Source organism: Gopherus flavomarginatus, chromosome 6 (genome assembly GCF_025201925.1).
Source record: "Gopherus flavomarginatus isolate rGopFla2 chromosome 6, rGopFla2.mat.asm, whole genome shotgun sequence".
In the NCBI taxonomy this organism is placed as follows: Eukaryota; Metazoa; Chordata; order Testudines; family Testudinidae; genus Gopherus; species Gopherus flavomarginatus.
The window spans coordinates 29,940,164-29,965,297 of record NC_066622.1 but is presented as its reverse complement, the minus strand read 5'-3'; the positions used below and the strand labels follow the sequence as shown (position 1 = coordinate 29,965,297).

General features: G+C 48.9%; 1 protein-coding gene across 2 annotated transcripts in view; it reads left to right on the top strand.

Moving 5' to 3' along the window:
* Positions 1-3,261: 3,261 nt before the first annotated feature.
* Positions 3,262-25,134, top strand: part of PACS1 (phosphofurin acidic cluster sorting protein 1) — a 104,277-nt gene continuing 82,404 nt past the window's right edge. For both annotated transcript variants that reach the window (XM_050959180.1, XM_050959179.1), the window contains exon 1: positions 3,262-3,529. In XM_050959180.1, coding sequence (XP_050815137.1) covers positions 3,270-3,529 — 260 coding nt within the window. In that variant the 5' untranslated portion in view covers positions 3,262-3,269. The remainder of the gene's footprint in view (positions 3,530-25,134) is intronic.

Genomic DNA, 25,134 nt, shown 5'->3' with positions numbered 1-25,134 from the left:
GCAATGCCCCTGCCTGGGTTCTCAGTCTGGCCCATTGGATCTTGTCTCTAAGAGGCGAGTACTGCCTCCTCCCTTTGCTGTCTCATGATCCTCATCAACCACTGCACCTTCCCATCTTCGGCCAAATGCTGTGGGGCAAGTGGAGACAAGGGGGCCATGCAAGGTGGGCTCCTGGGAATCTTGCTTCTCAGGCAATAAGCCACGCTGTGGAGACTCGAATGTAAAACTTCTGTTGCTTGGGTGCCAGGCCTTGGAGTACAGTGATCTCTGTGCACTCTGCTTGCTGTTCCCTGCTGGCTCTTGTGTGTGGCTCTGCCAGGCAGGTGAGATTTCCAGGTCTATTGTAAAAAGCCGGTGTGAGCAAAGGGATAGTTGCTTTGTAGAGCTGTGCGGAGTGATCTTCCCTGGCAGGCCCTCCTCTGTTGTAGTAAAACTGCTGTGAGCTGGGTCACTGCCCTCACCCCAGGGCTGCAGCCCCTACTGTAGTGTCTTGGGGCAGCTGCATATGAAGCAGCACTGCTGCCTAGCCATCTCAGAGTGCTTGCCAGTCATCCCTGTGCAGCAGGCAGTAACTTGCCATTGCTCTGTGTGACCATGGGCCAGGGTGAGGATAGAATCCAGGAGTCCTGCTAGACAAGCAAGGAGCTAGAAACATCAGGCTGTAGCCTTTGTGCCACAGCTGCAGGCTGATGGCCCAGCTGGCCCCCTTAGCAGACACCAGCTGTCCTGGAGCTTGGGGTAGTGTTGGCTGTGGCTATTTGAGAGGGGAGACTTTTTTCCTTGGCCTCAGCACAGGTGATCTGTGCCCTTGCCCCTGCTGGGAAACCAGTTCTTGTTTCACCCTAGAGTGTTCCAAACCATGGGCCCCTTCAGCTGGCATTCTTCACCCCTGGCCTTCTCTGTAGTGCCTGGGTAGGTGGGATCCAAACTCCAGCTCCTTTCTGCCCTGATGCCTGCCCTTTGCTTCCTGCTGTTGGTCCCAGCAGCGTGGCATGGCAGTGCCTGTGACCCTGGCGCACACACTGCAGAGCAGTGGGCACAGCACAGCTCTGGCACAGGAGTGGGATTCTGCTCTGGTTAGACAGGTGCTTTTGGGCACAGGGAGGGATGGCAGGGGAACTGGGCTTCCTACTGTCCTATCACCTTGACAGTGGGGAGGGAAGTTTTGGGACTGCCTTGCTCGGCAGCTGGGAGTGTCTCTAAAGCTGCTCAAGGAAAAGGGTGCTGCCCTCCCCCAATTCCCAGCAAGCATGCGGGTCTTTGCTGTGTCCCTGGGAGAGGGAACTGCTAGTAGCTCCCTCACGAGTTGAGAACAGAGCAAGGAGGGGTGGATAGGTCTTGCTGTCGGGTACTGGGCTGGCACTTGGGCAGATATGGTACTGAAGCAGCTGTGGGCATTCTTTCCCTGGGGAGAGGCCCCCACCCTTTTGCAGTAACCAACCTTGCCAGCTGCAGCCTGGGGCTTGCCCCCTGGGGAAAGCAGCTATATAGTCCAGCCTTGGTGCTTGCCTGGCCAGAGCTCTGCTAGCCAGGTCATTTACATGACCTCCTAGAGCTGGGGAAGGGAAAGCTGAGGCCAGGTAAACACCTTGACCTAGCACTGCCCTGTGGTGCTAGCTGGGACCTGTGCAGCAGGCTGGCTGCACAGTAAGGGATCAGATTGGGTTCCTATGACCCTTCTGTCATGCCTTCTGTTCTGCCCCTGCAAATGGGGAAACAGCTGGAAGAGCTGGAGCTAGATGTCTGAACTCTTGCCCCCACTGTAGTCCAGCGGCTGCTCCCTTGTCAGTCTCTGGTCCTGCAGTCACTGTGGGAAGCTCTTGGGCTGGGGCTAGTGCTTGGAGCCCAAGCTGCTGCATGGCAGTGGACAGGGCTGCTGGAACAATTTGTACAGTGGGGGTGCTGAGAGCCACTGAACCAAACTAAACCTTGTATATAATGGAAACCACTTCCAGCCAGGGGGTGCAGCAGCACCCCTAGTTCCAGCACCTATGGCAGTGGGAGAAAAGAAGTGAGCCAGCACCATCATTTGGGCTGCTTTCCTGCCCTACCTCCCCACCACCATTCCCTTACTGGCATAGAGGGGGCCTAGAGCCGGGCTGAGTGACTCCCAAGCTGGGGAGGGCTCTCCTCAAGCCAGCGTGGGCCCAGCCCCCTGCACTAGCATAAGTGGGGCAGTGGAGGGTGCCAGTAGGGGGCAGGATGGGACTAGGGCAGAGAAATGTGTGCTTGGCCAGGGGCTCTGCCTAGCTGGAGGTTTAGTGGGAGGGAGAACTGAGGGAAGGGGGGCTGGGGTAGTAGGGGAGGAGGAGCAGAGGGAGTTAGTGGGGTGTGTGTGGGGAGGGTGGGAAGAGGGACAGGGCTGGGTTAGTGGTAGGGTGGGAAACAGGAGGCAGTGAGGTGGGTGGGTAGTGAGGATTAGAGGGGGGCGGAGGAATTTAGTGTAGGGGTGGGAAGGAGAGGGCAGAGGAGCTTAGGGGGCTGAGGGGTGAGGCAGTGGGGTGTGTGGGCAGAGAGGATTAGAGGGGGCAGGGAGAGGGCTGAGGGATTTAGTGGGGGGGTGAGAAGGGGAGGCAATGGGGTGTGTGGGCAGAGAGGATTGGAGGGGGCAAGGGGATGGGGAGAGGGGGCTGAGGGAGTTAGTTTAGGAGGGGGAGGCAGTGGGGTGGGCGGGGTGGTAGCAGGGTTAGTGGGGAGGGAGGGGGGTGAGTGGGCAGAGAGGATTAGAGCGGGCAGGGAGAGGGCTGAGGGATTTAGTGGGGGGGTGAGAAGGGGAGGCAATGGGGTGTGTGGGCAGAGAGGATTGGAGGGGGCAAGGGGATGGGGAGAGGGGGCTGAGGGAGTTAGTTTAGGAGGGGGAGGCAGTGGGGTGGGCGGGGTGGTAGCAGGGTTAGTGGGGTGGGGTGGGGAGGAGGAAGGGGCTGGCCTGGCCGGGACTGGAGGAGGAGCTCAGCATGGCCCTTCCGACCCTTTAAGCCGCGGGCAGGAGGCGGAGGCGCGCTCCTGCCAGCGGGTGCTCGCAGGGCTCATCCCACCCTTCCCTTCTGTTTCCCGACCCTCTTCACGCCCCCGCCACCCCAGCACGGGCACGAGCCTGGCGCTCCAGCGGGGCGGAGCGGTGGGGAGGTGCGAGCCCCGCTGTGACCAATCAGGTCGGCGCGGGCTCCCCCGTGCCCCGCCTCCTGTCCTCGGGAGCGAGCGGCAGCGGGCGGGAGCGCGCCCGGGGCAACAGGCAGGGCCGGGCAGCGGTGCGGGTCTGGCTCGACTTCATGGCGGAGCGCGGGGGTCCCGGCGGCGGGGGGCAGCGCGCCCCCGCCCCGCAGCCCGCGGCAGCTGCGCTCCCCCAGCAGTCTCCCTCGGGGCAGCCCCCGGCCCAGGCCCCGGGCGCGGCGCCCCTGCCCCCCAAGCCGGGCTCCGGGCCCCTCACCCCTGGCGGGGCGGCCCCGGGCGGGCCGGCTGGGCGCCCGGTGCAGATGAACCTGTACGCGACCTGGGAGGTGGATCGGAGCTCGCCCAGCTGCGTGCCCAGGTGAGAGGTTGGTGGGGCGCGGACCTGACCCCCTTCCCCAGAGAGACCCGGCTGGACCGGGCCCCCCTTCTCCCCCCTCCCCGGAGAGACCCGGCTGGACCGGGCCCCCCTCCTCCCCCTCCCCCGGAGAGACCCGGCTGGACCGGGCCCCCCTCCTCCCCCTCCCCCGGAGAGACCCGGCTGGACCGGGCCCCCCTCCTCCCCCTCCCCCGGAGAGACCCGGCTGGACCGGGCCGGGCCCCCTCATTCTCCCTGCACGGAGCCCTGGTTGGAACAGACCCCTTGCCCATGGAGAGTCTCACCTTCGCTTACCCCTGCTCCCTTCTGCTTTGTCTCCCCTCCCCACACACACCTTGCCCTGCTTCTCCTTCCTAACAGGGGTCTCCTCTCTCTGCCCTGCTGTTCCCCAGTTTCCTCCCACATGGGCTGCTATCATCCTGCTCTTCCATGGAGCGACCGCAGGGGACCCTGCCCCTGGACCCAGCTCTCTGCTCAGCCTAGCAGTGGCCAGCCCCTTGGGATAACCTTCGGGCCCTCCTATCATAGTGGTGGGCTCTGTAGGATACCAGCTCCCCCTCCCCCCTGCTGTGGGGGCCCATATGAACCACAGAACCTGCATAGGAACATATGTCTGCTCCTGAGCCCAGAGGGACCAGCATGGGGCACGCACTCCTTGCTTAGTATCCATTCATTCCCATGGGAACTACCCTCCTCAAAGCAAGGTGAAACCCAACTCTGTTTTGTCTCCCAAGTACCCAGGAGAGAGATCAACTTCCTCTGCCCCACACGTCGCTCACCTGCCCAATCTTGTAAGTGCGACATGCCACAGCCACCTCTGGGGAAAGCACCCTTTCTCACTCAGGTGTGTGTGCAGGGGCCCATCCTGTTCCCCTTCTACTTGTGCCTGGACCAGGGACACACCCCCTTCCTAAAAATGCTAGTTGTTGTGAAAGCCCAGTTGGTGGTATTGGGCTGGCAGATGGGAGCTGCTGCCTGGCTGTGCCTGGCTTGGGAGAAGTGTGTGGCTACTGGGAGATAATCAGTCTTAGTTCATTGATTGTTTGTTTATTTTTAGCGCCGTTCCTTTGATGCTGCCAGAGTCCAGGTGACTCGTTGTCATTCTGCTCTCGTGCTGCTGCTGTGGCAGGGATCGTAATTGCTGTGCTAATCTGTTGGTGGTAGCAGAAAAATATCTCAGACAACACATCCGGCTGTTGCTGTATTGTGGCTATTTGTGGTCACTAAGGCGGCTTCCTACATGCTCAAGGGCACCCCAACCTCAAACAGGGTGATGGCAGAATACACGTGCACATTTTTCAGCTCACAGAGCACTGGCCTCGGGCTTGCCTCGCGCTCCACTGGAGGGTTTAAAAACCAGCCAACCGCTCTTGTTTATTTCTTGGATGTTTTGATGAGAATTCAGGTTTTTTCCACCCAGTGTATTTAGGATCTGCTCTGTATTCAAATACATTCAACACCCCTTTAAGAACAGTGCATGTAGCCCACAGAACCAAACCTGCACTGAGGTCCACCTCCAGTAAGCGATCCTGCTTCTCCAGAGAACACTTAGCAGTGGATCCTCCAGGTTTCTCTGTCTAAATAAGTAACTGGTCTACGTTTTTTTGCACGGTTTGCTCAAGTCCCTAATTAACTTGTATTTCATTGTCCTGGCAAACTATGCATCTAGTGATGAGTGAGGCTCACTGCAGAGGTGACAGGCTCCCTTGGGTAGCTTGTGGTCTGCCTTGGATGGGGTATATAATGTTTATTTCACCCCCCCTTCCACATCTCTCTTATGGGGGTGTCAATTTCTGAGGGAGTGGCAGGTTAATATGTTGCATATGCAGAGTTTGGTTCAAGGTGAAAGCTATTTCTAAAGCAAATGGAGTAAAAGGTGTGGCTTTTTTGTTCATTTGTTGGGGAGGCGGGGTTGGTGTGATTATACCAAGCTAAATTGTGCTCACTTGAGAGGATGTTCTCATAATTCAATCCTGGGCTAGTGCCTTAGGAGATCTGGGTTCAGGTCCTGGCTCTGCCACAGATTTCCTGTGTGTCCTTGGGCAAGTCCCTTCATATTTCTGGGCTTCAGTTTCCTATTCCTGACATAGAGAATTAAACCTCTCAGCCCGCAAGGCATAGAAGACAAATTCAGTAATATTTGAGGTACTTGGATGTGATTGTCAAGAGGATCTTATACAAATACTAGACTGTTACTCAAGTAACAAAAAGTTAGTTCTGTTAAGACTAAACTGAATCTATCTAGCTGTGTTTGGTCCCAGGATACTAGAGAGACATGGTGGGTGAGGTAATATCTTTGGACCAACTTCTATGAGGGGGAGACAAGCTTTTGAGCTGCACAGAGATCTTCAGGACAGAAAAGCTCTGTGTATCTAGAAAGCTTCTTCCTCTCACCCACAGAAGTTAGTCCAATAAAAGGTATTACCTCACCCACCTTGTCTCTCTAAACTGAATCTTGACCTTTCTATAAGAGGTAGGTGCATTTGGTTTTTAAGAGCAAACTACTGCTCTTTGAACTTCATAACTAGACACCTCTAGGCCATTAAGGACCATATTTCAGCGCTATTTGAGTACTGGCTCAGTATACACTTCCCCTTGGGCTACTTTGCCCTCCCTAAGGCATTTCTGGGTGATGCTGCACATGGCAGACTTCTCTTGTCTGCATTCCCCTCTCCCCTGCTCTGAGCTTTGGCTATAAAATGTATATTTGCTGTGCATGCAGTTTCTGCTGGTCAAAGGGTTACTTTGATTCCTTGGGAGAAAAGGACCATTCCAGATGAATGAGCACTCTGCAAAGGCTGCCGTTGTCTCTCAGCACTTCACTCATTGTGCACATCCTAGTCAAAGTCACTGACATTTTCAGGACAAGCTCTGAAACCCTCCTAGGAAAGGTGCCCTGATTGCCAATTATCAGCTCCTGTAGCATTTTGTCATGTGATTGCTTATCTTTCAGATGGGCTGCTAAGGTCAGGCTTGTGCTTACACACTTTTTACCTCCCATCCTGTCAGCTGGTAGTTAAATTGTTTCATCATCCATCCAAAAAGAAAGCAGATTTAGGGCCTGATAGGTTTTCTTTCCCCAAGATCCTGAGCAGCTCCTTCTCCTGTTCACTTCAGCTGGAGCTAGGGAAGCTTGCCACCTCTGAAAAGCAGACGCCTAGCGTAGGCCTTCCCAGTATCCGCAGATTGCTGATGTTTTGGTCCTAGTCAGTTTTAAAGGAGACTGTAGATACCTGTTCTGCACCAGGGTTCTGTAGTGCATTTCAGCATGGCTGTGCAGGACCACCCCTTTTGTTGGGATCTTTGTCTCTTTGTGACTGGACACTGAGTGTCAGTACAAGTGGCTTCACAAGATGGAAGTCTCCTTTCTCATTTTAGTGAACAGCTGTGTGGAGCAGAGAGCCTGCTGTAATTCCTAGCTGGATTCCTAGATTATAAAGCCAGAAAGGACTCTTGTGATCATCTGCGCTGACCTCCTGTCTATCGAAGGCCATATGACTTCCCTGGATGAGGAACCTGAAGTCAGTGAGGATATCACAGGGATTAATTTAGCTTCTCATGTACAAAGCAATTGAAAACCTACAGCCTGAATAGGGACTCCCTGAAGCACTACTGACTGAGCTAGCCAAGCTTCTAGGGCCCAGGAATCAAAGGACCATGGAGCCTGGTTTCTTTCTCACCTAGAGGGAGTCCCTCTGAGTTTGGTTTGTGGCATGTTGGTTGTGGGTGCTGCATGCTCACAGCCTTGTGGCTGAACTGGGGGCTTGTTTTCCAGGGCTATTTCTTGTGGTCATTACTCCAGAATTGCTTTTACATTAATCTACCATTCACAGATGAAATCTCAGCTCGTGTTATAACTTCCTCTGCTGTGAAGATGACAGGACCTCCTTTCTTGCCCCATAGAATCGGGGTGATTTGTGCGCTACATTTTTGTGGCCTTGCCATTTACTGTACATCACCGTAGCTGGCATGGTTCTGATTTGAGAGGCCGGCTTCTGTGTCTCACGTAAAACTCTAAGGCCGCTTGGGTTTTTCTCTTGTATCTCACCCATCTGCTAATTCTGGCGTTTGGTAGATGTAACTGGAATGCAGAGAGTTCTGGAGGAAATGCGGCAGGCCAGGCCTCCTCTTGTTGGCTGCTGCTGTTAGAGTCCTGCGTCAGTTTTGAAACACAGCTGTACCAAAGTGTGTTATACCTGCTGTGCAGAGCTTCGCTGCCCTCGGGGTGGGGGAGAGACAAATCCAAGAATTGTTTTTTCCCATTATCCTCAATTATTGTGGTGAAGGGCAAAGTGAGGAAATGTGCCTGTATTGGCAAGCGTCCAGGGTAATTTGTCATGGTTGCATTAAGAAATAAACGCAGGCAGGGATTTATCAGCCTTGGTGGGTCTACGCTCCTTCCCATCCCTAATCTTGTAACAAGGAAGCCCTCCATGGTTTCGTAACCTGTTTCTGTGTCTTGGTGGTAACTTGTTTCACATTTCCTACCTTCCAGAGGTAGCGTGATAAGAGCGGTCCTCTGCTCTCTGTGAGTTTGGTTCCTGAGCAACTTGACCATTTTTGTGATGTGCTTCATTTATTTGCCCGAGTTTAGAGATGGAGGAATTGGAGTCCTACAGAAATCAAATGAATTTCTAGCAGCGCTAGGAATGGAACCATGATCTCTAAATTCTAAGTTCCCTGCTCTAACCCTTCCTCCCAGAGCTGCAAATAGAACCTAGGAGTCCTGGCTGGCTCCTGCTAGAGCATGTTCGTATTGTACTGTGTCTACTGGCTAGGGAGGCTATGGAGGTATACAAGATCATCTTTAATTTATGTGTGCCCATGCCTTAGAGTCTTAATTATCATTTTTAAACCGCAAGATGGCTAATCAGATTTCAGACTGGGAACAAAGTATGAAAAATGCAGACCCCCACAAATGCATGGGAAAAGCAGGAGTTGTCAAGTCTTGAGCTTAGTGTGCAAGCAGCACATTCTGGGATTAATTGGTAGAACACCAATGGACTAGGAAGCAGAGGAAAGGAGGCCAGGACTTCTAGAGTCTTAACCCTGCCCTGCCACTAACTGTCACCTGGGGCAAGTCACTTTGTCTCTCTTTCTCCAGTTCTGAAGCGGGGCGACTTGCCTGTTTACCAGAGATCATGAGGAGTAATGTTTATGCAGAGCTGTGGAAGTATTGATACTGAAGGATGCCATGAAAGTCTTAGCCTTCTGTGGTGATAAGATACTCAGAATCAGAGCGTGCTTTTAACCTGAGCAGAATCCTTGTATATTTCATTGCACTGCTGCTTCATAAGCCAGGAGCAGATGAGAAACACATATACACCCCAGCTGTAAATTAAATAATACAATCTTGCTGTTCTAGAACAAACTTCTTTTTTAAAAACTCCATGGAACTTAGGTAACAAGCAAACTCAACCTCAGCCTCCAGGTATTGTTAGTCAGCAAACCTGAACAAGCTTTGGTTTAAAAGAAAATACAAATTTCTCAAGAAACTTGGACACTTCAAACAATTGGGAGAGGAGATCTTTGTCTTAAAAATAACTCAGAATCCTCCTTTCTGTCTGAAAATGTTGTGCCTCTGGTAGATAAGTGATACTTAAAAGGCCTGTAACTGAAGGAAGGTAATCAAGTATATTTTTCTTTGTGCAATGTACAGGGAGTTGTGTATAGTCAATTTCATTATTTCCCTGCCTACTTGATTAGCTAGTCAGTTTCTTCATTCCTGAGAAATCATTGTAGATTTTTAATTGTATTTGAGTTCTTGCTCTTGAAGGATAGGGACTGGGGGGAGGGCAGGGAGATGGGGACAGGTTGTGTCTCTTTAAATTTGGCCCAAAATGTAAATTTTATTTTCAGATTGAAAACAGCCCCTTTTAATAATGAAGACATTTGTTTACAATTTATGACTAGGATTGTGTCCCATTAATGTCTCAAGTCATTGGCAATAAATATATTGATCAGCTTTGAAATTTAGAAGCCTGAGGCCACGTCTACACTACCTGCTGGATCAGCAGGTAGTAATCGATCTATCGGGGATCGATTTATCATGTCTCATCTAGACATGATAAATCAATCCCTGAATCAACACCCGTAATCCACTTTGCCAGGAGGAGTAAGTGGAGTCGACAGGGGAGCCGCGGCGGTCAACTTGCCGCTGTGAGGACGGCCAGGTAAGTCGAACTAAGATACCCTAATAGTGTAACTGAAGTTGCATATTTTAGGTCGATTTCCCCCCTCCCCCAGCGTAGACCAGCCCTGAGTATGAGTATTAGTATGTTTTAAAAAAAATATTTCAGTGGTAAAGCACTTATTGGGATTTAATGAAGCACTGTGAAAGTGCAAAGCTAACTTTGGTGGCTTCTAGATTAATTGTAGCCCTTCACAAAAGGATCAAGGTGTTCTGGTGAAAGGCTCAATAAAAACCTTCTACTGTGCAAGGGAGATCAAACCAGACTAACAAGCTCTTAGGATGTATAAAAAGACAGAGAATGTTGGAGCCTTGAGAGAGGTCTAGCTCACAGGGATGAGTAAGGGAAGACATGATAGAAGTGAGTAAAGTAAGTGTTGTTGAAAAGTTCAGTTACATGCTCCTAATTGACCCTTTCTAATACCAGAAGAAAACACTGAATTAAATGAAAGGGTGGCAAATTGAAGCTGAAAAGAGTAATAACTTTTAGTGCAGTGCATAATTAACCTGTGGAACACACGGGTCACAAGATATTGAGACCAAGATCTTAGGAAGGTTTGAGATACTAATTTTAATAACACCCAAAGCTATGTTAGAGAGGATGAAAACATCTAATGTGCATGTTGCGTATAAGCCAATCTCTCACTGATCTGGGTTTAGGAAGAAACATAAGGCTGTTATTGAAGACTATAGGGGTTTCTTACACCTTTCTCTAAAGTATTTGATACTGCCACAGTTGGAAACTGGAGACAGGAATCTGGAGTAGATGGACTATTAGTCTGATCCAGTGTGGCAACTCATTTGTTCTGAAAAAAGACCTTCAAATGTGCTGATGGGGTCTGAGAGACGCATAGCAAAGTGTATGAAACACACTAATTTGGTTGCCACATCACTGCTCAAAAGGACTGTTCTTTTCCTTTGGTGAATTAGTCCTGTGTGTGCTAGAAAAGTATTCAGTGTGTTTTTGAAACTGAATATTAAACTGCCACCCAAATATGTTCTTATTACAGTAAACATTTCACGCCTCTTAGGCAGTACCTCCTCTGCCTTCCGTTGCTTACTTTTTAACATAGCTGTGATGGTTCTGCTGATTGAGGTGACACCTCTCAATTACAGGAGCAGCAGAATGGATGCTTGTCTTGAGGTGCTTAACTCTGTCAAGGAATGGTGCAGAAATGACACTTTGTGTGTAAAAACGTGCAGCCTGTGGAATTTGAGCAAGGTCATTTCAAGGGAAAAGCGGACAGTGTGGAGATTTCTAGTGGTGTTGTGGGGAATATTTCCATTTAGTTTCACTTTGGCCTGATCAGCACATCTCTGCTCTCAGTGTTACAAGGGGAAATGGTAAACAACGTTCCAGCAGTTGCTATAAAATCACTCTGTTGTCAAATAGTTCAGTGTTTGAAAATAAGTGGCCTGCAAATGTAAGGCAACCTGGGTTAGTGCATTATTAATAATGTATTTAAAAAGCCATCTCTTTCAGTGTGTTCTCTCTACTTGCCTTTACCTAACAAATATGAGGCATGTCAAGTCTGCAGTAACTGGGGTTTTCTGGAGGACGCTTAGGAGGTGTGATGCGTTAATTGTGAGGTTTCTCAGGTGTCAGATCTGTAACTAAGGCCCCTCTTTTCCCAAGCGTTTGCTGGATGTCCGTGATAGGCCCAAACACAAACGTTTTCAGTACTCTGATTAAAAGTTGCTCCTAATAATCTATGATATCCTAGTTTTCCATAGAGACTTCCAGGACAAAAGACTAGACAAGACTTGAATTTTTAATGGGTACGGAACAGTTTTGCGCTCTCTCTACATTATAAAGAAACCAACCCCCTTTCATTTCACCTTTTGTATACAGTTTAGGGACACACATTAATGCTGACACTTCAGCACTGTGTAGGGGGCAGACTGATTTTGTTTGAAGAGAAGTTTTGTTTCTATATTTCATGTACCATCTGGCTTTGCTGGGATAGGCTAAACCTCAGTGCATGTTAATAACTGGCCCAAGTTGTTTTTCCACATGATGATATAGAGCATGAGGTGAGGGGAAATCATTCCCGAAGCCATGAAGTGTCGCAATGCATCATAGTTATCCAGGAGGTCCTGGCCCTTAAGCTATTTCTATCCTTTGTCAGGTCATTTGTCAGTGCAGTTACCTGGTTTTAGCTGCAGAGACCGCAGTAGCCCACCCCAAAATGTGCCCCTTATGTCATGTTAGGTGCCAGAATGAGCATCCCGTTTATATGAATGGAATTAGCTCACCCCTGTTTGAGAGCCGTTAAAAGCTCTGATGTTCAGGTTCCATTCAGAAGGCTTTTAACAAGAAGGGCTCAGAAAATGAACCTATGTCAGCCTGAATTTGAATCTGACATGGGGCTTGGATAGGTAGATCAGGTGGGCTGGGAGGTTAACCCCTGAGGTAGGCAATGGATGGGGGGAGAAGGTAGAGCAATGGTCTCTTGTGTGTCTTCAGCTTGTCCCACCTTCTTTGTTCTCTGCCTATGTTCCCTTGGCATTCTTGCATTTCCCTTGTTGTAACCAGATGACTTGCTTTAATTAATGATTCATTCGAGGCAATGGCTTTTCTGATAAGATCCAGCGCCTTCAAAGGGAACGAGTAATGCTAGACAGCCACCACACACACTTGCTATTGACAGGGTTTGATTTAACCCAGGGTGTTTGAAGGTAAACTCTGGCACAGATCAGCCTGATCTTGTTAATGCAATATGTTCTGTTAATTATTTTAATCGCATGGAGGAACTATCAGCGCTGTTCTTGCAAGCTAAACAGTGACTGATGAGGGCACTATGTGGATGAGAGATCTGTGTGGGGAAAATAGGGGCTGCAGGGAGTAGAGTGGGTGGCTTAGTAGCTGGTGCTCCTCTTAAGTCAGTATGGAACCCTGGCAGTCTGTGATTGAGGGGGACCCTGTGTTACAGTGTGTGCTTTTTTTTTTTTTTGTTTTAAAAAAGGAAGGAAATCCCATTTTCAAAGGGTGGAACATTAACTCCATTATCCTGAGCAAGTTTGTCCTTGCATTTGCCATTGGATACAGTCGTCTTTTTGTACTTAACTGTTAATCAGATAACTTCCACGACCAAGGTCGCTGCTTTGCTGTGATGGTAGGAAGTGATTTCCCCCCACACTTTTCTAAAAATCATTCTGGAGGCACCAATTTATAGACATAATTTTTACTGAGCGTTTGTGTCTGTCCATAAATTACCATCTGTATGTTACAGGCATCAATAACTGCGTGGAGTCTTTAAAGAGCACTGGCAGATGTTATGATTGGAAGCATGATGAGCTCATTCAAATGATTTTCTATTAATGTAAACAAATGGAGGCGCACACAACAGCATATGCTAGTCCTTATCCAAAGCACAGCACAAGGTAGGCCAAGAAATCACTTTGGCTAGCCAGTGATTTAAAGAATGACCTGGTCAGAACTCAGCCTTGTCACAAAGCTAAATAATGATTTGCACACAGAGTTTAGCAAAGGAGTTCTGAGGGAATCTCAGTTTAAAGATCCAAGGCCAGGCCCCGGGAATGGGGCTGTCAGGAATCCCCCTCAGGTAGAAGTTGCAGAATGAAATCGGGATGGGTGTGAATCAGTTATTAAATCTCTGATTGGGACTGGTGATGAGTGAAGTGCCATTCCTCTCCCTCCACCCCCAAGCTTGTTAGTGTGAGCTTATTTTTAACGCCGTACATGGGAAAGGACAGGAGGCCTTGCATTGCTTTTTATGATGGTGAACTGAAACCTGTGGGACAATCAGAAATAATTCTCCGCTTGTCTTAGAGTTTTCCATAGTGCCACACTTTCTGTAGTGCTGAATCATCTATGGGCATTGGGACAGTCAGGAGTAGAATGCAGCTGTCCTGGGTTCCAATCTAGTGTCTTCATCACAAGAGAACACCACTACTCTAATACTAATCTTCACTTTCTACAGCCCCCTGCCTTAGTCCCTGTTCATCCTGTGCCCTGAATGAAGTACAGGTCCTGCAGAAGAAATAGCATGTGAATGTCATTAAAGACTACCTTCCATACATACACAGGGGGCTCGTGAAGATTGCTCATACAACCTTAATTCTGTCACTTCCTGACTTTCTTTTGAGTCCATGATTTTGCAGCTTTGGTGTTCTTTTAGTGTAGTTTTTTGTAAGAAATTCTCTCTGTGTGTGTGTGTGTGTGTGTGTGTGTGTGTAAAATATATATAACTAAAAAACTAAACCTATCCTAAAGAACTATGTTGGCCCCTGCCTGGGTCAGCAGCAAGAGTTGAACTCAGGACCGGTAGCTTCACAGCATGGACCTCTACCACTAGAGCAAAAGAACTGATGGCTAGCAGTAGGGGGGTGTAATCCTCTGTGTGGATCCTTCATTGTCTGTAACAGACCTTGCCATCAGGAATCCTAGGTTTTAATTTTCTGGATCTGAAGAGGAGCGTGATGTGATGACAGCACAGCCAGACAGAATGAATGTGCCAGGTCTGAAAGGCAATATGCCTCTGGATGAGATGTGGGTCTGCTCTAATAGAGACAGGATTCTGTTTCCAGTTCTGCCTGAAATGACCTTGTGTGCGACCTCTCAGCTCCCCCATACGTAGCAGGGAATAAACGGTAGCGGCTTTGCTCGCTAGTAAGAGCTGTGACATGCATGTAACTATTATCAGCAAGTGGAGCAGCTGAGATTAGAACTCATGGCTTCCCGTTGGCTCCCACCCTAGCACTTCTTTCCACTGACCAAAGGGATAGTGGCTGCTTTGTTCCATGGGAGCTCAGGGTGGGGCCAGGAGTGTGCTCAGGGAAGATGGAAAGTTCAGAGATTTTAGCAGCAATCTTCTAGCAAGCTGTACGGAGCATGTGCAAAAGGTGATTTTCCTTCAGCTGCTTGTTACGCTGTCAAACCTGGGTAGATTTTCATGCGGCAGCAAAGGACCCCTTTGACCATAGCACTGTCCCCCAGTGAGATTTCAAGTTCCTGCTTGAAACCTTGGCAGTGCTTTAAAGGAGTGGTGGTGGGAGGAAGTTTAATCTTGGCAAAACTGCCTGTTACTCCCTAACCTCATTTGTGCTCGGACTTACCCCCAAAACTCAGCTTGTGGCAGAGAACAAGTATGGAAAGCTTCAGTGGTGAAAGTTTGGCAAAGTTATAAGCAACAGAAAACAAGAGCTTATAATGGAAAGTGACTGTAAATCTAGGTGTCAGTACCAGCTGTGCCTGTTATGTGTGTAGGTACACAGACACACACATTTCTCTCTCTCTCTTCCCCCCCCCTTTCCCCTCCCCTCCCCCGGAGTCCCTCAGTAGTGCTTCTAGCACTAGCCAGGCTGGGTTACTCCCCAGCAATGCAAGAGGCTCCCTCTGGATCCTGAATGTACTGCTCCCCTGGGTTACAGAGTAACAGCCATGCTGCCAGGAAGTACATCACCTATTTCATACTTGCCACATCTAGCAGGTTTGGTGCCTACGTGCTCCAACGCCACCATAAGCCTGACCTCCGACCTTATTAGCACCAATACACAGTCTGCCTTTAATAAGGTTTGTATTCAAACAAAGCAGTTTTTGTCCCAGTGTGTATTTGAGGGAGTCACAGTCCTGTACAGTATTCCAGTCTGATTTCTTTTGCTTTGAACTGGTGGAGCATTCTGTTGCAGACATTTTTGTCTCTGTGTAAGTAATGGAACAGTGTATGTGGCACTCTGTATATCCCTGAATCTTAACTCCTGTGAATAGGTTGGAGTTGTTGAGACGGAGCACAGCCATTTAGGACAGGAAGTGAAGATTCACACCATAGCTAATTCAAGCTGCTGGGCAATGTAATTAGCAAAATTAGCATGGGCTAGGGAGTGAGGCAGGCTCTTCTCTTTTCAGATATCAAATACGATTCTAACTATATTCAGATATATTTGAGCTTTACTATCAGTTACATTTTATTGCACTTTCCTCTGCCTGCTAATGATGCTGGGGAGCTGAATCCCCTGCAGCATCGGCAATGCCCCCAACCTGTAACAGCCCAGAGCACTGTATAATGGGAGGGACCTTCGGGGACTTGCCTGGTGTCTCTGTATCAGGGAAGAGTCAGTGTAATCCTCCTTAACCCAGCCTCGATTCAGGCATGCCTAGTTGGAGCTTTGCTTCTCTCCAGTGCTGGCCATTCCACAAGTGTCCTTAGCAGCTAGTCCCGTTGCCTGGCACGGAGTTGCTTTGTTTTGGTGTATTTTTATTATGGTATCTACTGCAAACAGGGCTCGGTCGTGGCAGGTGCAGAGGGCTCTGGCTCCAATCCAGCAAAGCACGTGAAGATTCCATTGTCTTTAGTGGGATTACTCAAGCAGTTAGCACTTAAGCATGTGCTTAACTTTCTGGTATAGTTATAATAATAAAGCAGTGATTTTCCTATTGAGTTTTTCTTAATAACCACAAAACTAATAGCATTGTTGCAAAATCAACATGAAATCTTATCAGCGGAGCTGCGTGTCAAATCTAAATCTCCCCTGCTGCCCCTAGGCGCTCATTCAGTCCTCCGTGGCTAATCAGAATAACCCCTCCCTGTTGGTCCTCTATGCAGCATATTGGCCTACATTTACCATGCTTCCCTTGCTGCAGATTCCATTATCTGCCACGGCAAAGGTGTCCTCAGCTGAAGAACTCTCCCAGTCATGAATAAATGATGTGGCAGATCTTCAGCCAACCTTAATGCACTGTTTATGAAACTGCAATTACTAAAACGTTTTATGAAATTATTATTACTGGGCGGCAAGAATGACTCTGCAGAAATGGGCTCCTGAGAATTGGAAATAGGAACTAAACCGAGATTTCGGCATTCTCTGTTTACTCATTGCAGTTTGATGGCGCCACACTAAGTTGCTTCTGGTAAGTTTTTTTTTCCTTTGGCTAAACTGCTCTGAACTCTTGCCTGAGCAGCAGTTGATTGAAGAAATGTTGGCTATCCTGCGGGTCTTCAAGCAGCACAGTATAGAAAGCTTCTCCTCCATTCATTTCCTGCAGCTCACAGTACATACGGTCAGTTAAGAGTAACACAGGTGGTTCTGTAACACCCACACTATTTACTTCCCCATATGTGGGGTGAATATATCCACATGCTGGCTTTAGTTTCAAAAACAGGAAGTAAGTGTTGACTTTTCCTCCTTGTAACTGTCTCACTTGACAGGAAAGAGAGGGTTCTTAATTCTTAGCTCTGCTGTGGCACTTTTCATCAGCAGATCTCAAAGCACTTTACAAAGGAGGTCAGTATCATTAGCCCCGTTTTACAGATTGGGGTGGGGAAACTGAGCACAGAGCAGTGGCTTGCCCAGCATCACCCACCAGGCAACAGAACACAGGTCTCCTGAGTCCCAGTCTAGTGCTCTATTCCCTGGGTATGTAGCCTCTCGGTTAAATGTAACTATTCCCACTATGGCTCCAAACCAAACATGGAATCAGGATACGGGGTTGGGACTCGGCCCTGTGTTAAACTATCTGCCCTGCTACAGAATCTGTAACCTTGGGCAAGTTACTTAATTTCCCTGTCTTGTTTCCCCATCTGTAAATGGGGATTGTGACTGGTTGGAGCACAGAAACTCTCCTGGGAGCTGCCGCCTGATGTGCCAAGACTACTTCTACCCCTACTTTTCCTCCCAGCTCAGGACTCTAGCACCATGTCTTGTTGAGCTAGACACTCCCGTCTGCATCAACACAGACCCCGGGTCTAAATTACTTGCCCCAAAGCTGCAGGTTTACCCAAAAGCAGCTCCCAGAAGTGTTCCTGTCTCTAACACTCAGATGCCCAACTCCCAATGAGGTCTAAACCCAGATAAATCCATTTGACCCTGTATAAAGCTTACACAGAGTAAACTCATAATTTGTTTGCCCTCTATAATGCTGATAGAGAGAGATGTGCAGCTGTTTGCTCCCCCAGGTATTAATACATGCTCTGAGTTAGTAAGTAAAAAGTGATTTTATTAAATACAGAAAGTAGGATTTAAGTGGTTCCAAGTAGTAATAGACAGAACAAAGTAAGTCACCAAGCAAAATAAAATTAAAATGTGCAAATCTATGTCTAATCAAACTGAATACAGATAAGTTCCTCACCAGTTCGAGAATGCTCCCTTTTACAGACTAATCTCCTCATAGTCTGGGTCCAGCTTTCACTCACCCCTTGCAGTCACTGCCCTTTGTTCCAGTTTCTTCCAAGTATCCTGAGGATGGAGATGCTCTCTCTCTTTAGCCAGCTGAAGACCAAATGGAGGGGTCTCCAGGGCCGTCCTTAGCCATAGGCAGAATAGGCAGCCGCCTAGGGCACCACTAGATCTGGGGGCACTGCTCTGCCGGGAGACTGGACAGACGGGAAGCAGTGGAGCATGTAAGAGCAGGGCTGCTGGGTCCTAGAGAGACGAATGCAGCACAGTCTGAGGGAGGGGATTGGCTGCTGGGGTCTCTGGGAAGGGGTGAGGGAAGGAAATCACCTGTGGGTGTGACTTTCCCCTGGCATGAGGCGAGGCAGGCTCAGCGGCTCTGGCAGTATCCTTTGTTGTCCCCCATAACATCCATTCTTCTCCCCAATGCCCCGCAGAGCACCGCCCCGTTTCTCCCTCCCCCCCCCCCATGGAGCACCCCTCTCTTCCCCCTCCCCTCCATCAGGGCTGGGTTGGTGAGGTGCTGTGGGGGAGGGGAGGCTGGCTGGCTGCCTGCTGAGGAATGAAAGTGAAAGTAACTCACTTCCTCCAAGGCAGCCAGGATTAGAATGGTCGCACAGGGCTGGGCTGGGGATAGCCAGATAGCATGTGCGAAAAATCAGGACAGGGGGTTGGGGTAGGGTGAGCAGATGTCCCACTTTTATAGGGCCAGTCCCAGTTTCTGGGTCTTTTTCTTATATAGGCTCCTATTCTCCCCCACCCTTGTCCTGATTTTTCACACTTGCTGTCTGGTCACCCTAGATAGGGGTAATTGGTGCCTATATAAGACAAAGCCCCAAATATCAGGACTGGCTCTATAAAATCAGGACATCTGGATCTGATCACCCTAGCTGGGGAGCGCATCTCTCCCCTGGGCTGGCAGTGATCCATCTTGTCTGGCGGGAGCTGCACAGGGCAGGATGAGCTGCTGTGTTTCCATGGGTGCCCCGTCCCTGAGATCAGATGCTGTGCTAACTTCACCATGGTCTGTTGGGGTGGCGGTGGTGCGCATTGGCGTGTGATCGGATCTGAGGGTTTGCTGCTGCTGTTGCCACTCTGCACCCCAAGAGGTGGATTTTGGGGTCCTGCAGTTTTCCACCTATCTCCTTCTCTACTGCAGCTGTTGGACCAGCAGCCTGGGGGGTGAGCCAAGCATGAAAGCAGTACTGTGTTGCCATTTAAAGTGTCATTTAACAACTTTGTTTGCCAGAAATGCTTGCTAACAATCCTGAATTCAATTTCAATATTTTTTTTTTAAAATCAATATCTTAGCCAAAACCAGAAAATTAAGTTGTTGACAATTATTTGTGACAAGTTTGGTATGGGGAAGGGAGTGGACCAGTTTTCATCAGAGAAACAAAAAATGTTGACTGACTTTCCTATAACCCTGTTACTGCTAAATAGAGCCCTCCAACAACTGTAATATGCTCATCTCCTTACTAATGTATAGAGCAGGGGTTGGCAACCTGTGGCACACGTGCCAAAGGTGGCACGCAAGCTGATTTTTGATGGCACGCAGCGGCGAGCTGAGTGGCTCAGCCTGCCACTGCTCTGGGGTTCCGGCTGCTGCCCCATTGGCACCCAGGGTCCCGGCCGCCGGCCCCACTCAGCACCCATTGCTGGCCTGGGGACCCCAAGGAACCCCAGGCTGGCAGCGGCTGAGCAGGCCAGAGGCTGAGACCCCGGCTGAGCCACTCAACCCACTGTCGGGCTGGGGTTCCATTCACTCAGCTGGCAGCGGGCTGACAGGACTAAATTCAACGAAATAGGAAAACAAGAGCAACTAATGACAAAGTGCAAGAGCCTAGAGCAGTAGTCTCCAACCTTTTTTCTCTGGTGGGCACCAGATGAAGGACCGTGGTGGGGGACAAGCATCTGCCGAAATGATGCGGAATTTCAGTGGCATTTCGGCAGATGCTCGTCCTCCGGCCAGTACGTGGGTGCACTGAGAGGCCCCTGCGGGCACCGGGACACCTGCGGGCACCGCGTTGGGGACCCCTGACCTAAAGAGCCTCCTGAAGCACGGTGATCGTTTTGATTTAAATGGACTTGAACTGTACGAAAAATTGAGTTGTTGCCACACGCAAAATCGATGATGGACATTGTACAGTTTATTCATACCAGCAAACTTGTTGACGTATATCCTAATGTGTACATTGCCACTCGTATTCTACTGACAATTTGTGTAACAGTAGCATCAGGAGAACGGAGTTTTTCAAAACTAAAGCTCATTAAAAACTATCTCCGCTCTACAAGTCAGGAACACTTGACTGGTCTTGCTATTCTTGCAATTGAACAAGACATCACTTTGTCTTTGTCATACGATGATATTATTACTGATTTTGCAGCCAGAAAGATTGCTTTTAATTAAAAACTAATCCTTGTTTCAATACTTCTTCATAGAAATTTCCAATAAAATGTTGACAAATTAAAAAAAATGATATTATTTGCATCATTCTGTCAAATCAGAATTTTTTCTATAGTGCTGCTGCTTTAGTGCTAGTCCATCAGCTTTACAGTGTGCTTAATTAAGTTAAACTGGTTTTAATAACATGCATGTGGCAAGTTTTCCAGTACTGTAAGCTTATGTTTGTGTTGCTAAGAGCAAGACAGGCACAGGGGCACCAGTTTAATAATCTCGCCTAGGGCACCATAAATCCTAAGGACGGCCCTGGGGGTCTCCCAGGGGTTTAAATAGATTTTCTCTTGTGGGTGGAGACCCCCCTTCTCACTCCTATCCAAAGTCCAGCTCCAAGATGGCTTTTAGGAGTCACCTGGGCAAGTCACATGTCCATTTGTGACTCATAGTTTTTACAGGTAGCATCCATTGTTCACATGCTACCTTGAAGGTCCTCAAGTAAATTTCTTATGTGGATTGGATCCATTGTCTTCTAAGTGTTTCTTGATTAGGTCCTTAATTTCAACATTCCTTTCTCCAGGAACTGACCAAATGTTCTACTAAGCTTATTTAGAAATCAAGCCAGTACACAGCCAACATTCATAACTTTGAATACAAAAATGATGCATGCAAATAGGATTAATACATTCAGTAGATCATACCTTTGAAATATGTTACATGGTATATGTAGCATAAAACACATTCTAAGCATATTTCCACAAAGCCTTATGGGATGGTGTCCCAGGGATGATGATTGTTCTCTTCCCCCCTGCATTGCCTATCTTGTTCATTTGGACTGTAAGCTCTTGGGACAGGGGCGCGCTGTACAGACATGACTTGGATGTGGTTTCTCTGCTTGCCTCTTTAGCCATAAACATTTCCATCTCACACACATTGTGTTGCCATCAGGAAACTCCAAATTCAAGTAATTAGCCTTGCATGCAGCCCTGGCCCCTTCCTCTATTCCTGGGCCCCCTCCCTAGCACCCTGAGTATCAAGATAACAAGTGGAGCAGGCACTGTTTAGAGGGATTTTGACCTTTCATTATTGTGAAGCCTGAGACAAGGCTGATCTCTCTAGTGAAATTAGATAATGTGACTCAGCTAATCACTGCAGAACTAACTGCGTTCACCCAGACCTAGCCTGGGATGATTTAGTTGGGGATTGGCCCTGCTTTGAGCAGGGGGTTGGACTAGATGACCTCCTGAGGTCCCTTCCAACCCTGATATTCTATGGAACAGCAACTATGCATCTGCTACCTAGTCAGCGCTACCCACCTCATACCCCCTCTTTGGCTGTGTCTACACCCATAATTCACACCGGTGCACGCTTCCCAAGGCCAGATCTGGTGTCAACAGGGCTTGTGCATTTTTACTAGTCTGTCCTCTCAGAAGGCTTGGTAAGTTGCAGTTCGTTTTGTAACACCTCTGAAATAATCCTCATCTTGGCCAGCCTGCTTGTCAGTGCCTTTCAGTTTGTTTGCCTGTATTTTGTCGAGCTGGGCGTGCTGTGAGCAAGTACTGGGGCAGCGCCTCTCACAAAGGAGCCCCAGGGTCTGTTTTGGGCTAGTTCTCTTAACAGTGCAATTACATACTCCCAGCCAGGTTTATGCTATTGTTCCAAGGTTGCCTGCAATCAAATCTTTCCTAAAGTGTTAGCGTGGGGAGGGTGCCAGGCAGGCGGTGGGGTGGGAGCGGTTCCCCATCGGAAGGGCCGGGAGGGCGCCAGGCAGGGGGTGGGTGAGAACGGTTCCCTGGGGAAAGGGCCGGGAGGGTGCGAGGCATGCGATGGGGTGCGAGTGGTTCCCCAGGGGGAGGGCACTAGGCAGGCAGTGAGGTGGGAGTGGTTCCTCGGGGGAAGGGCTGGGAGGGCACCAGGCAGGCGCTGGGGTCAGGTGGGAGTGGTTCCCGGGGGGCAGAGCCGGGAGGGCACCAGGCAGGCGCTGGGATGGAGTGAGAATGGTTCCCTGGGGGGAGGGCACTAGGCAGGTGGTGGGGTGGGATGGGAGTGGTTCCCCGGGGGCAGGGCCCGGTGGACCCCGCTCTTGTCCAAGATGGCAGGCCACCTTACTTGCAAGCATCAGTGAGGCTCCCCTGCAGCATGGATATTTGTCTCTTTTCCCCAGGAGTGTGTGTATTGGTCAAACACTGTTTGAAATCTGTCAAAGCAGGTCCTGCTGCCTGACCCTCCTAGGTCCTCTGCCTCAGTGTGCTTGTGCTGCTGCTTGCTGCAGGGATCCCAGGACAGGTCTTTTCCCTGGGTAGTGTGGTGAGCTGCCCTTCCAGAGCCTTTCCCTGACCCGGGATCTCCTCCAAGGGCTGCCCTCCTCCCTGCAGCTCCCACTTTAGGGTGAACAGATGTCCCAGTTTTATAGGGACAGTCCCGATATTTGGGACTTTTTCTTAGATAGGTGCCTATTATCCCCCAATCCCCTGTCCCAATTTTTCACACTTGCTATCTGGTTACCCTGTTGCCCTCCCCGAAGTGAGCTGCCTTTTGTCTCCCCAGCTGGGATGCAGCTGATCAGTCACATGGGGACCTTGTGACACCCAGCAATAGAAGTGCCCTGATGTTTTCAGCAGCCCCAGTTGGCTCAGTTGAGGGCAGCCCAGCCAGTGTGCACTGCCCCCTGCAGAATGCTGTCTGCTCCAGAAATGAAGCTGGCATTTAAAAGAAATGATGTTTCTAGCCATATGGCAACAGAACATAACCGGTGCAGTGGTGTGACTCCTTGGCCCAGCTTAACTCTGAAGCTTAATGGTGAGTTTAGATGCCAGCATTAACTATTTCACTGCTGATCAATGCACAGTAGGCAGGGACATGCCTGCTCCCCTCGAGCTGTCTCTTTCAGCCATGGGAGGTGGGCATCTTTTATTCAAAGTCAAACGATTTCAGAGCCTCCTTAATTTCCTATGAGTACAAACATATCAAAAATAGCAGTGATAAGGGTTCTGTTCCCAACCCTGCCACTGGCTTGCTGGGTGACCTTTTGGTGCCTCAGTTTCCCCCCTGTAAGGTGGTGATAATACTGACCTCCTTTGTAAAGCGCATTGGGATCTACTGATTAACAGCTCTGGATAAGAGCTGGGTGGTGATATGTAGTTTCTTTTATAGAAGTATTACAATTATAAGGATATAAAGCTTTGCTTTAGAAGTGTAATAAAAATCCCAATGCCTCATGACCCCTCAGATTGCCTTTCATGAGCCTCCTGAGGGTTGCCACCCGCCAGCTGAGACATGCTGCTTTAGAGGAGGGTAATCTCATATCCCCCGGGCTACTAGAGCAGCACAGGATGGTTCATGAGGATGAAACGCCTTCCTGACCTCTTGGCAGTCAGCTGCTGTCCTGAAGCATAGAATTATTATCACTTCTCTTTTAGGGAGCCTAGCTACTAACCAGGATGCAGCAAACAACTTCCTGACAGTGACTCAGTGTGGCTAATCTTTAGTTCATCGACATAGTGTGCTCATGTTTGATGGCACGTTAGCGGAACTTGCTGAACTTGCAGGTGGTGAAGAGTGAAAGTCCTGATCAGCTAAGTTGCATTGCAAGGTGCAAATCGCAGTCCCAGCTGGTGAGGCCCTTTCTGTGGCAGGCAATGATGTTGCTGTATGAGAATCTCGCCATATCCCAAAGGTCCTCATGACTTCAGCTGGTTAAGTGGGTGCTCAGCGCTCCTGGAAATTAATGTCAGAGCGTTCTCTTAGGCACGTTGCAACCGCTAGTGGCCTGTGGCCTTCGCAGGGGAGGAGGGCTTGAACAGACCACAGAAAGGTCTGATTAACTCAGAAATCTAAGCCATGTCATTCTTATTTCACTGCTCACATAGGTGCAAAAGTCTTTTAGTTTCAAAGGGACGCTCTGGAATTGAAAATCCCTCGTCTGCAGACTTCGCACCTCCTCTCGTTATAAGTAACACTTAAAACAGCTTGAATGTCTTTGATGTTCAGTTATTTTCAGTTTCTTCACCTTGCGCTTGGGACCATGTGACTGCATACACTCATGGCTCCTTTACTGCATTCTTAGGGGCAGGAGGTCTGGTCTTCCATGGAGGAACGCTGATTACAGAATGGAATGCACTCCACAGCACAGAGGGGGAAAGGTCTAATTCTGTAGCTGGGTACTGTCAGTATTAACCCCTGTTTTTACTTCTCCTCCCCTTCAATTTTGCAAACTGCTCTTTTGGCCCAGAAAATTCTCATGTCTCAGACTTAAGGAAGTTGCTGTATGCCTTTTAGATTCTAGTGAAGTGATTGTAGTGCATTTCTGAGCCGAGTCCTCTGAATAATTCTAGCCTTTTGGCTTCAAGATTGCCATGTCCTTAGATTTTTGTTTTTCTGTGCATAAGATAACTTTTGAACGTAATTGATCTACAAACAAATTCAGTTCCCTTGCACACTAGTTAATAGCAGCTGCACATGGGAATACGTAGTCATCCACAACTTCATGACTAAATATTCCATTGCCAGAGGCAACTGCATGTAAATATTTAGTCTTTGTCTAATTAGTAGCGAAATATTTAGACGTCAGTTAATTAAACTAATTGACAGTTCTAATATGTCTGTATGTCTGAAGACCAATGATGATGTCAGAGACCCTCTTTAGCAGCAGCTCCATGAAGGATTTAATTCTTACCTGATTCAGTGACAAATACCTGGAGTCTTACAAAGCAAGGTGTTCAGACAGGTGTGCGTGGGAGAGTCATCCTGCAGTGGCACATCAAGAATGACTTAACATTCATGATGAGCCACTGGTGTTAGGTCATTCCAAATGAGCAAACTTCCTCTGTTGCCCTTGGAGATGTGAAGTCTGAGAGATTGAGATGA